Below are 12,323 nucleotides of genomic sequence, written 5' to 3' on the forward strand. Positions count from 1 at the left end.
GTGACCAGGAGGTTGGTAATGTCATGCACACTGTTTACATTTGCCTTAGACCAAACGACAATCTCATTTGAAACGGCCGTTAAGCACAAATCTGGCAGGCTGGCTGGACTGTGATTGGCAAGTGTTTCATCACGGTTTTAAGCAGTGCAATTCTAAAACTGTCCCCCTCTCTCCACCAGGGAGGATTTTACTTTTTATAAACTAACATGCCACATGAAATTGTGCCCCGAAGCTTACGAGCAGTTTATCAGCACAATTGTAAAGTGGCCGAACCACCGCTAAGCATGGAAGCAAACAGTGCCACAAACTCACGGGGCGATTCACAAGCTCAGTAACACAAATCAGAGGTGGGTTTACATACAGACAACACAGGCTGCTCTGGGGTCTCTGCACCCTTAGGTACCTGAGGAAACAGTGCAAGTCCTCCAATGGCAGACAGAGAAGAGCGGGCACACACTTAATCTCTGCCTCCAGCCTGCAGGAAAATAACGCTATCACAGTCTAGTTAAAACCCCTACAGAAATAGAAGCCTGCTTCAAGTTGTCCAAATCAGCAAAGTCCAACTCATACCGTTATATAAAACATGCTTATAAAAGTCAGCAAAAGTTATAGATAGAAAAACTGGATTTATCTGGATGAGAAGACTTGCTGATCCCACTCAAGGCCTGCGTTGAGATCATGTCTGGTAAACCAGTAAAGCATGAGACCTTCTACAGCTCAAGCGAACGGGAATAAGGATATTTGTCAAAATGAAAGCCTTACCCTAACACTTTATATTTCAAAGGCTTAAATTTTTCCCTTTCTCTGTTTTTTGTATCAAGTACAGATATCTCTGTCAGTTCAGTGCCAGAGCAATAACAGCCACTAAAAATCTCTTTAACCTTTTATTAAAGATGCAGAACAAAGAAAGAAAAGGTTGCATATCAGCTGCAGGATTGTACAGACTCCAGGGTTTGGTCTCAAAAATTCAAGCTTTAACTGTTAAGTTAACCATACAGTGAAGGACCTGCAATAAATCCTTTTTTTCTGGGCCATTTACTTCATCAAAATTAACCTGTCAGGCCTCACATATTTATGCGGGAGCCTTCTCCATTGACCAGTGGAAATTTCTTGCCATCTCAGATCACTGCAGGATCTTCTGTAATCAGAAGGCCTGACCTTGAATAGCACAAGGCTAGTTCGACAGCTGCTCTTTGCTTATATGGTCTCGTAGCTAGAAAGATCAGACTTCCTTCTTGGTGACCACTGAAATTTACCCACAGAGTTTGATGAGGAAAAAAAAAAAAACAATTTTACATTGAAAACATTGAGCTGGGAACAGTCTCCGCTGGAGATTTCACTGAGCGGCACAAGCAGCAAAACTAGAGATGGGATGCCGAGGACATTTCATACTGTAACCCTCACTTATCATCCATTTAGGGTACCTCTGGGGATTAAAGAGCTACTACCAGAAGTCTGTAGTGTCCATGGTTGTTCTACTGGAAGCTTCACCACACAGTTGATGAAGCCCATAAAAACTGCTTGGCACCTCCTTAAAAAAAAACACGCCGACAGTTGCCACTGAGGCGAAAGATTGGAAATCCCTTAGCCAAGTAGTTAAGCAGTTGGCTCAATTTCCTGAAGTGCGCAGACAGCCCTTGAACCACTGAGCATGCACTGCTCTTGCCTGGCTCAATGCAAATGAAGATGGATTGAGCCGGGAAGAACCACATCCCAACCGATCAGAGAAACTGCAAGTTAGCTCTCCGTGGAGCCTGGGGTAGGACCTCAAGGTTTCAAAGTCACTGTATTGCTGCTGACTATTTTAAATAAGGATAAGTGATCTGACAAAAAACAATCATTACAGCAGCAACTGGGGATGTGACCTTTCCGATCGCCAACCCCACCCATCTTAGTGCAAGCTGTTCCACACCAGTGAGGTAGCTGGGTTTTACGCTGGGGGTAAAGGAGTGTGCCGACCCATATTTTATATTTTAAAGCCCTGTCAGCAAAACCGGAATTGTTTCTTAAAATAGCTCAGTCCAGAATCCAGCTCAAGGACATTGCATGCAGCCAGTGTGCCCGTTAAAATAAATAAAAGTCACTGTGAAAGCAAATGACTGTTTTATATTTAGCCACTGTAGCTGAGGGGCTGAGACTAGCAGAGCTCTTCACTGAACACTTGGCATTGTCTAGTCAGGCTGTGTCTAATGCTCAGTCATATCAAGCACCTATCCTGCCCAGCCCATAGTGCTGGACAGTGATTTATCAACAATGCCTCAATACTTCATTGATCTATACACTCTGTTTTAGAGATGTCTGACAATCTAAGTGGGAAACATGGAGCGTTTTGCAGGATCATGCCCTACATAGGTAAATGTAGTTTAAATTGGTTTGTGAAAGCTTGTCAAGCAAGGGCAAGGAACTTCACATCGCCAGGAGACAGAGGTATCATACAGCCTACTGGCTTATAATGCCACTCTTTGAAAACATGCAGCACAGAGAGAAAGCATGTATTTATGTATTATGTGATAAAAGAGATTCAGCTGACCAGCGTTTCTGGCTGATGAATCCAACTAATTGCATCTGCTCCTGACTCCCACCAGTGGGCAAAACAATATTCAGAGCACTCCCTCTCATGTCAGCCCAGCCCTACTTTACAGCTGTCATTCACCTGCTGCTAAACATGCTGCCCTGCAACTTCCACATTGAACCTCTTCATGCTGCTGAAGGCAATACAGCCCCTAGTAGGGCAGTGGATTTTGGGGTTTTAAGACCTTTCGGAAGACTGTCCCTTTGCGCATATGGGAGCAGAAGTGGGTGAAGTAAATAAATTCAGGCAATCAGTATGCTGTTCTTGCAGTGGCTTTCATAGGCCTTTGTGAACTTGCTGTGCATGATGCCACTGAAATATATTCTCAGTCTGAGGCACCATCTTCTTTCCAGGTTATAAAGATGAAACTGAAACCAGTTTCAATTGATGGTTAGTTCACCCTTCAAATTATCAGGGAACAAGGCAAGGAAGAGCTGAAATTCTGAAAGGAGAATAAAGAATTGCCCATGACAAAGGCTTCCAGATTTAGGCATGTGTTCAGCTAAATGTCACCAAATCCCAATTTATGAGCATCTCTTTTGAAGCAAACCCAGTGATATAACAGATAGCGCAAGTTCTTTACTACTATGTTACTGTCTACTGGTGCAAACTGAAGCTCCCAAAACAGGTAGAAGCATAAAAATCCAGTGATTTTATTTTTCCACCTGTAGACTAGGGACAATAATTCTACTGCATCTCTGAGAGAGTTGGGAGGGCTTACTGAAGACACAAAGAAAGGTTTATATGCCCCAAAACACGCCCCCTTCTCTTTCGCCGTCTATACCGTTGATTGATTAAAAGACACTTCTCCTTACGTACCTTGCCTATGTGCTGATGTCTTATCAGGCCCTCTGATAGAAACTAACATTTAGAGCTTCCTCATTCACCAGTGAGCATGTCAAGAGTCACAGAAAATAACTCAAGAAAGCCAGACATACAAAAAGTTAGTGAAAAAGATACACCGGCCCATATAAAGTAGAAATGGAAAGCTCACCTTTGGACCTGCCGGCCCAGGCAGTCCAAATGCTCCTGGCTGTCCTGGTTCACCCTATAATTAACAATAATATCAGTGGTAAATGCAAGTCTTATACAGATTAGGAGGACTCAAATAATCATTACATACAGCTTTAGAAATGAAAGCTCTCTCCGACATCTACAATCCTGAGTACTATTATCCAGAAATCTGAAAATTTGCAGTGTACTTTCTATGGAAAAAGCAGAAAGAGATAAACAGAACACGGAAGTAAATACTCATCTGCTCTTCAAATACAGCAACCTCAGTAGTAAGAAATTTGTTCCCCAACTAGTGAACAGCTTGTACCAACTATAGCTAACATCTACTGATGCCTTGGAGATAATGTAATGAATTCGATCTCAAATAGTAACCTTTCAGTGCAATAAGCACGTCATATAAGAAATTCTGCAAGTCACGATATTAGGTCGCTGTATCCCAGTTATGTCAGATCCCAGATCATGCCACGTGTGATGTGATGAAGTTGCACCAGTTCTGGAAGCTACCTGGGAATGTCTTCATCCCTCCAGAACTGGGAGCACTCTGCATAAGTGGGACAAGGGTCAAGCGTGGCAAAAAGCAGACACAAGATGACAGCGACAGAAAATTTGGAAATTTTCTGCTGTGTGTCATTACTCTCGCGTGTGCCTGCCCTTGCAAAGAATTCTTTCCCAAAGTTCTTCCAGCCACCACCAAATGGCTGCCAAGAAGGAAGAGGGAAAGAGATGATGAGGTTGTTCCCCAAGAACAGCTAAGGCAAGAAGGGAGCAGGCAAAAGCAAAGAATTTAGAAGAACAGACCATCAGGATTAAGACAGTTCAACAGGAAGGCGTATGAGCGCTAGTGATCGTGCGCAGGAGAAAGGAGGAAAACCCTAAAACGAACTTAGATGAGGTGCTGGAAAACGTGTCTGTGTTTTTCTGCCTCAGCTGAAATTCTGTTAAAGGCAATATCTGGTTTGCTTCATCTTCCTTTGAGCTAAGCCTGCACCTCTTCCTGTGCTCTGAGTATTTTAAACAGCGTACAAGGGGAGTTAAGGCCTCTGCTTCTGTGTCCGGGATGCCTGTTTTTCTCACCCTCGCCCATTTGCTCCTGTAAGCACAAGATGGCCCCGTATATCCAGCCCCTACCATCTCCACCGGCCAATAACTGTTTGCCAGACCCGAAACAAACGGCCACGCTTTGCGGCTGCAGTTATTAACCAACACAGCCACAGCAGCGGGTCCCAAACCACGGGCTGCTAGCCTGCCCCCTCTTCTTGACTCAATAAATCGCGATAGCCCTGCCCCAGGAGCCTCTCAAGATGGCTAATCCATACGACGTCCGCAGCCACCGCAAGCGTGCGAGGGAGAACGCTGGCGTTATTAACCTCCTGCCATTTGTTTCTGCTGCTCCTAAAATGGCCATACAAATCCCCAAGACATGTTCCACTCAATACAGATTGATTTCCACTGCCTGGCTTACACTGAAAAGAAAGGATTACAGGGAAAGAACAAAAAGGCTTACGGTTTCTCCTTTTGCTCCATCCTTCCCAGGGGGGCCAGGTGAGCCAAGGGACCCCTGTAACAACAACAGCATTGTCATCAGCATAATATTAATATCAGCTCCAAGCACAAATATACGAGTAATACAATGAGACAAGAGAAAGGAACGAGGAGAATCATTTCCACACAAACGTTTATTATTTACAGTCTCTGGAGGAGTTGCTGCTGACATTAACATGCTACGGCCAATTGACGAGCTGCTAATGAGGAACTAGACACTCTTAGTCACTTAACTCATTTAAAAATAAATTAATATAAAAGCTTTGCAGCTAATTAGACCTGTCACCTTGGAATCAGCTTAATATTATCTCCTCTCAGCCTTTCTCTGCACAATTCCATTGTTTTGAAAAGTCTCCTGTTTTGTCTCATCACTAAATACTTTTTTTTTTTTAAATTACATGTTTTTACAACATCTGTCCCAAACCTCAGAAGCCACTAGGCACAGCTATAATACACATTAGTAATTACCCTAAAGGCAAACAGAAAAGAAGCCCTGAGAACCCAAGCAGCCCTTACGAATGGCTCTACCCACCAGGAAGCCAATCTCAGAGGTCTGAATGCACAAAGCTATAAGAAAACCAAACAAACAAAACCATGAACTGCTTTTTTTTTTTCCTTTTTAACCTGTCTATGCCCTAGAATGAATGGGAACAAATACATTCAGGTTGGCAGCACCACGAGGATGACGAGGACTGCACCAAAGCACAAGAAAGCCAAGCTTTGCTGCATGCAGCTGGCAATTTAAAGGTCGGACAGAGAACGGAAAGTGAATAGACACAGAATATGCAAACAAACGTATGTGGAGAAGAACCGGCCCGAATGTTTTTAGTTGTAGGCACTGCAGCAGTTTCTTTTTAACTGCAGTTACAAAAAAAAAACCCAAAAAACTCCACATACACACAAATGAGAAGCAGACACAGACAAACTGCAACTCTAAGCTCCGATTAAACCGATTAGCTGTGTATTACTTGGTGAGGGTTTTTGCCTTGAAATCCTGAGCTTGCTATTTTACAAGAGGCATACAACATCTAAATTCCTAAAATCTCTCCTACGAATGAGATTTAAGGCATTTCTGACAATCACGCCCAAAGCCTATGAGCCTGTGCAGCAAGCCTGGTGTGGGATAATGTTTTTCTAAAAGAGGCTGCCACAGCAAGCAGCCAAAGGCCATCTCGTTCCGCAAGTTATTTATGTTTGATGCAAGAAACACCACGATAACCTTTGACCCTCCACGTCTCATACAGAAACATTTCCAACGTTTCCGCTGGTAGAGACGTTCGCACTGACCTTTCTTATACCTTGTTTCAGATTTTTATAAGGTTCATGCCCTTGAGATCTCCACACATCTGTCAAACATGACAGAGATTGGCCAACAGGTTCAACAATTTTACTTTGCAGATAATCAGCACAAGTGTAGTCTCCTTTTCTTAACATCTTGCTACCACAGACCAAGAAATACAGAGGTAAAAGCAGAATATAACTTGCAGAACGGCCTGATTCCACAGGCTTCCACAGTACCTTTATAAACTTTTGAGCTTTGACACTGTAATTGATAAAGACTCAGACTTACCTTTTCTCCTTTTTCACCTTTCAACCCAGGAAAGCCTTGAAGTCCTTCATCACCCTAAAACACCAATGCATAATATACATTGTACGAAATGCAATGCTATTCTGCGGATTATACATGGCACATTTATCATTTTCTGGGAGTTGAGGCCAACTTATATTCCTCCCTATAATGATGTTGCTCTCAGTCACCTGTAACTTGGCGGTATTTAAACTAGTTCATTTCAAGCTTTCCATTCAAGTGTCTACCTCCGGCTGATTTTTTTTTTTTCTCCTTTTTGTAAGCATCGTCCAGAAGGAGACAACCTTTTTCTAAGAACAAAACCAGGGGCCTATCCTTTTTAAACAAAAGGATTTCAATCGTAGAAACATTTCACTGAAAAACTCTCCCGTTGCCACATTTCAAGGCACGGGGACTTGGAATCTGGGGTGGCCAACTTCCTACCAGAGCGGTTTTTTCCCGTATGCGCTCCCTTTACGCTAAAATATACACCTTGAAAACCGTTCCGGTTATATCTTGTCAACAGACGCTTCTCACAATTGACAGCTATTTTCTCTAAAGATCCAGAGCATGTTTCCGGCAGAGCTCTGCAAATGGGTTTGCAAGTTCAGAGCTCCTATTGCTGGCCTCCAGGCAGCATGCAGGAATCCAGCACCGATGGACTTTCCGGCAGAGATAGGCACGAGATTGATTACCAAGGGAGAAACATGGGGCAGCAAGTTAGAAAATGCCCGAATTGATGCATATATTTCCGAGTAAAGTTGCCTGTGAGTACACAAGGACTACCTACACAGGCAGATAAATTCAGGCCTAATTCTGCCACTCTCACTTCTTATTTGTGTTTCTTTTTCTGTTTGTTTGTTTTCCCACATAAGTAATCTGGCAGACTTAAAAGGATATATTCCTAGGGCAAGGTTCTAGTCAATGTCAGACAGAATGACAAAACCTGGCCTTATTTATTTTGTAGGTATAATTGGCACTTAGAGGTTAATAAAAGACAGTATCTGGAAAGTATCTGTACTATATATGCAAATTAAAGTTATTAGATACTTTTATAATTACATTTCTGGCTAACTGAACCTTCATAAACCACTTAGTCTGGAATTTCTAATGCAGCTAGTGCTAAAAATCAGATCTGCTGTATTTGAATGGCTCCCTAATGAGATAGAAAACCCATCAAATAGCAAATATGATTTTTTAGGAAATCATTTGCTCAAAGAGGTCAATATTACTTGAAGCAAGTGCTGTTCCACAGCACAGCATGCAGCACAGGTAGAAGAACAATTTGCATCTTTTCTTTACAAAGTAGAGGAATAGGGTTAAAAAACTTTTTCTCTTGCTCTTTTTCCATGAAATAGCAACTCTTGGTAGAGCTGAATAAATTAATCTTTGCATCAGTAAATAAGTTTGATATACAGTGTTCATAAACAGCCATTCAGGTTGGACAGGGCTTCATGAGGTTTCTAATCCAACCTCCCACTTGAAGCACTATCAACAGTGAATTAAGATCACATTGTTCAGGGCTTTATCCAATTTAGTCTTAAACTCCAAGGTTGCTCTTCTTCCCAGATGCAATTAGTAACTTGCCTCCAATGACATCCCAGGAGGAGAAAAAGATTTCTTATTCATTTATTAATTATTCATTTACTAAGTAAAGTAATCCAATTTTGTCCTCTTGACTCTCCTACAAACATGAGTTTTAGCAGTAGCAAGCTCCAAGCACCCACCACCACCACCTTCACCAGTCCCCTCCTAAGCAGAAAATTGTGCAGAAGCAACCTGGACTGTAAAGACAGGCTTAATGTTCAGAGTCATCTAGGGAACTACCACTGACTCCACCAGGCTACAGACTAGGAGAGCTCCTACTTCTGCCACTTCCACTGACTCCCCATTAACCCAAGCTAGTCCCTTTGTCCCTCACAAGGCAGAAAACCCAGTCAGGCTAAGGACAGGTTCAGCAGCTGTTTGAGCCTTCATGAAAGCAAGACAACCCATCGTGTTGCCTATGTCAAAACACTTGCTTTCACAAAGTCAACTGTGTAACCTGCCAGGACGAGCTGGGGAAGAGGGTAGGAAATCAAAAAGCATCAGTGCTGGTGTGCTCCGTAACAGTGCCAAAATAGCTGTGACAGGTAGGGATGGAAAAGGAACCAGCAGCTTGCATCCTTAACTCGCAGAGCCCGCTGCCAAACCCCAGCGAGGATGCTGCTCACTGGAAAAAGTTCTGTTGCCATCACAGTTTACTTCACTAAGCATCTTTTTTGAACTACCCTGGCAAAAGCAGCCTCCTGACGTCGAACTGAATCACAGAATAAGCGCCTCTTCTCTCCAGCTGTCAAACAGGTTAACTTAATCAAGTTAAACTCAGAGCGTTGCGCTCGGCACGCTGCTAACACCTATGAAAGCGCTGGTTTACCCGAAAGGGTGTCCGTTCCCTCTCCTCATCCCCCCCCCCCCCGATTAGGTCAGTTGGTTTAGTAAAAGAGATTGCTTCTCTCTCCTCAACTTGTGGAGTAACAGGCTCTGCCAGTGCATTTATCCTGGAAAACACTTTATAAAGCCAAAGAAAGTCTCAATTAGAGAAAGACAGAGCAGTCGGCCAAAGAAGAAATCACAGGGGCCTGAAATAATCTTGTTCAAGAGCTGTGCTTGCTGGGGTGGTTACAACTTCAGCAATTAAGCTCAGAAGGTAGGCAGCAGATTTTCCTGCGTACTTGTCCCTTTCCAGGCTCAAGGGTGTGCTGTTCTTTTCTTATCCAGCGGAAATCCAATCCTGCTTAAATTCATCCTGTGTGCTGTACAGACAGTGAACTTGAACCAAACCTCTCCAGCAGGGTCAGTGGGAAAACAGACATGTTCATTAGCTCACTGTTGCTTGTAAAAATATTTGTCGAAAGAGCCTAGATTTGGCAAGCTGTGATCTGAAGTAACCAGAGGACTTTTCTGTGCACTGCTGTCAGTCACAGGGAACTATACGCTGCTGAGGAAGAGTGGACTGGTACATACTACAAACATTGAAGCTACATGTTTGTACAGTGCAAATGCCATTTTTAGCTTTTCAATCATTAGTCTACGGCTACTTACTTGAATTATAGTAATGCCTCATTTATTCCCTGCCTGGGTCACTCTGCATGAACAAACATGATAGTCACTGCATTCAAAATCTCATTTTTAATTTGCAAGGCATGTGTAAATATAATAAAGAAATAGCAGAGACAGAGAGCACAGGCCAGTGAAATAGCTGTGGAGCAGACACGTTCTGCAACTGTACTGGGCTGCAGGATCGAGGCTTCCCACTGTGAAAATAGGTAGGCTGCAGCAGTTGGCATTAAGCCCTGGAGAAGAAAACCTTATTGCATTCCTAGCACCAAGGCCAAACCTGCTTGTGCCCCTCAGAGGGATAAAGATAACACTATCTGCACAGGCTGGCTGTGGGCCCAGCTTCAGCACAATGAGATTCTGGTGGTGACTTGTAAATCACACACAGATGTTCCTCCCATGCATTTCTATTGTCACTCATCTATTTTATGGTTATCTGAGCTTTGAATGCTATCCCTTTCTGGAGAAACTCCTGCTCCAGAATAGGAAGGTAACATAGAACAAGCCTCCAAGGAGCAGGGAAGTAACAGCAAAGGCAGGAGACACTACTGTTAAGAACAGGAACAGGGTACAGCTTCTAATAGAGCTTCCCTTTGGCTTAACCCAGGCTTTCTGGCTTTGATGGAGTAATTACACACTTTGGGGATGGCCTATTACTCTCTTGTCCAATAGTTTTTATGGACAAAAGCTTGAGTTTATTTATAACATTTATATTTTTATTAATATAAATATTGAAAAATGAATTAGCATATTATATTATGCATTTATATCACTGAGGAAGTGCATTAACAAACATGGCAGTTTGGCTTGGGAAGTTTCTAAAATATTGAATACTGAAGATTATGAGGCTATACCCCTAGGCAAATCACACTCTGAATACTCCATTTTTAATTCCTTAAGTAATTAATATAAGTTTTATAGGCAAATTCAGAAGGTTCTGAGCAGAATATAAAAAGGGTACACAGCAAGACCTAAGCACTACTTCTGTCTTTCCTAGGGTCTCAAAGCAAGGCTTACATGGGCCACACCATTTGTCCAGACCCAATAGGTGAAGGAAATGTCATATCATGAGGGAATTTCGAGCACAGGCAAGTCTCAGCTGCTGCAGACAGATTACTAGGGTGAGTAACCATAAAGATACTTCCATTGGCTCCAACTGCCTCATCCACAGTACTAAAAAAAGTTAGAGGTGGAGGTGAGGAAGCATAGTCATACTGAGATAGGTTTCTTTATTAGCTTGTATGAATCAGCAGAATCATGTCATTTCTAGATTCAAGCAAAGGTGTCTTCCATTGTCACACAGATTTATCAAGTCATGTCAGCTCCAGGTTAGGGATCCCTCCATAGCCACAAAGGACTTTCTTTCACCTTCCATTACATGCTCATCATATGCACCTGTAGCTTAATTTGTTTCATATTATCCAATATCTGCCTTGCCTGGGCTATGCTCAGCATCACTACCCCATGTAATTATTGAACATTATGCATATGGACTGTGACTAAACTGTATCTATACTACATGTAGATCCTTAGACCATTGAACAGACATAACTATGCAAGTGCAAAGTAGGTAACCTAATTGTCAGATACATTCCCTCATAGTGGCAACAAGTAGTACAGTGATTTTGCCATAACCAGACTCAATTTCTCTGAAAAGAAAGTGATTTTGAAATAAGAGGAGGAAGTGGTTTGCAGGCATATGGCAAGATACAAGGATGCCATAGAGTAATTTGGTGTTAACTGATCCTAGAGAGACATCAGAAACATGTGAAGGAATAATCCCTCCATGATGTTTAAGCAATCTACTCAAGTAGAGTTGCTTCTCTTTCCTCCACTTGCAGATCCTCAAGCAGCTGCCAAGTTTACAAACATTTCTTCCAACTTGAGAACAGCTGTGGCCTATAATCACATATTTTATTTCAACTCTGGGTTGTGGCCTACATCAATGGAAACAAGAGCAAACTAAACAAGAAAATAATAGAAAAAAATCAGTCCAGACCACATGCTTAGACTCATTTGCCTACCAAATTAAAGTAAATCATTGGCCTTTTCCTTCAACTTACTGAGCAGACTACAGAAGCTATATCATTCTAAAGTAATTCTACAGACTTTCTTTAGCCTTTCTTCTGCACTGGCCTATGTATAGAAGTACCTAGGTCAGTACCTTAAGTTTATTCTTGCTCTCTCCTGGCTCTTCAGCATGCATTTAACTGGCTAACTTGAGGTTCACAAGACCATTGGTAAGTCGCTACAACTGATCCACAGTTCCCCACTGAACTGTTTTCAAAGTTGGATGAGAAGAGTGAAGAAGGCAAAGAGACCATATGAGTCCTCTTCTAGGCTTTTCCAACCTAGAAATACCAAATTCATGAGCGTGAAGTGAAAGACATTTCACAACTTTGTCACTGAAGTAAGATAAAAGAATTTTCGTGCAGAATGTCATCAGTTCTAGATTTTTTTTTGCTCCCCAGAGTGGGGAGGGAAAGACAAAGGCTTCATTAAAGCCCGGGGATGATCTGCAGATCAACT

The 12,323-nt window shown here is 42.4% G+C and overlaps 1 protein-coding gene across 4 annotated transcripts in view; it reads right to left on the reverse strand.

Moving 5' to 3' along the window:
- The window catches only part of COL22A1 (collagen type XXII alpha 1 chain), a 237,521-nt gene that overhangs the window by 105,985 nt on the left and 119,213 nt on the right, over positions 1 to 12,323 (reverse strand). For all 4 annotated transcript variants that reach the window (XM_068933389.1, XM_068933387.1, XM_068933388.1 and 1 more), the window contains 3 exons: positions 6,699 to 6,752; positions 5,091 to 5,144; positions 3,567 to 3,620 (listed from right to left, as the gene is read on the reverse strand). In XM_068933389.1, the coding sequence (XP_068789490.1) occupies positions 3,567 to 3,620; positions 5,091 to 5,144; positions 6,699 to 6,752 (162 nt within the window). The remainder of the gene's footprint in view (positions 1 to 3,566; positions 3,621 to 5,090; positions 5,145 to 6,698; positions 6,753 to 12,323) is intronic.

Source organism: Struthio camelus, chromosome 2 (genome assembly GCF_040807025.1).
Source record: "Struthio camelus isolate bStrCam1 chromosome 2, bStrCam1.hap1, whole genome shotgun sequence".
In the NCBI taxonomy this organism is placed as follows: domain Eukaryota; kingdom Metazoa; phylum Chordata; class Aves; order Struthioniformes; family Struthionidae; genus Struthio; species Struthio camelus.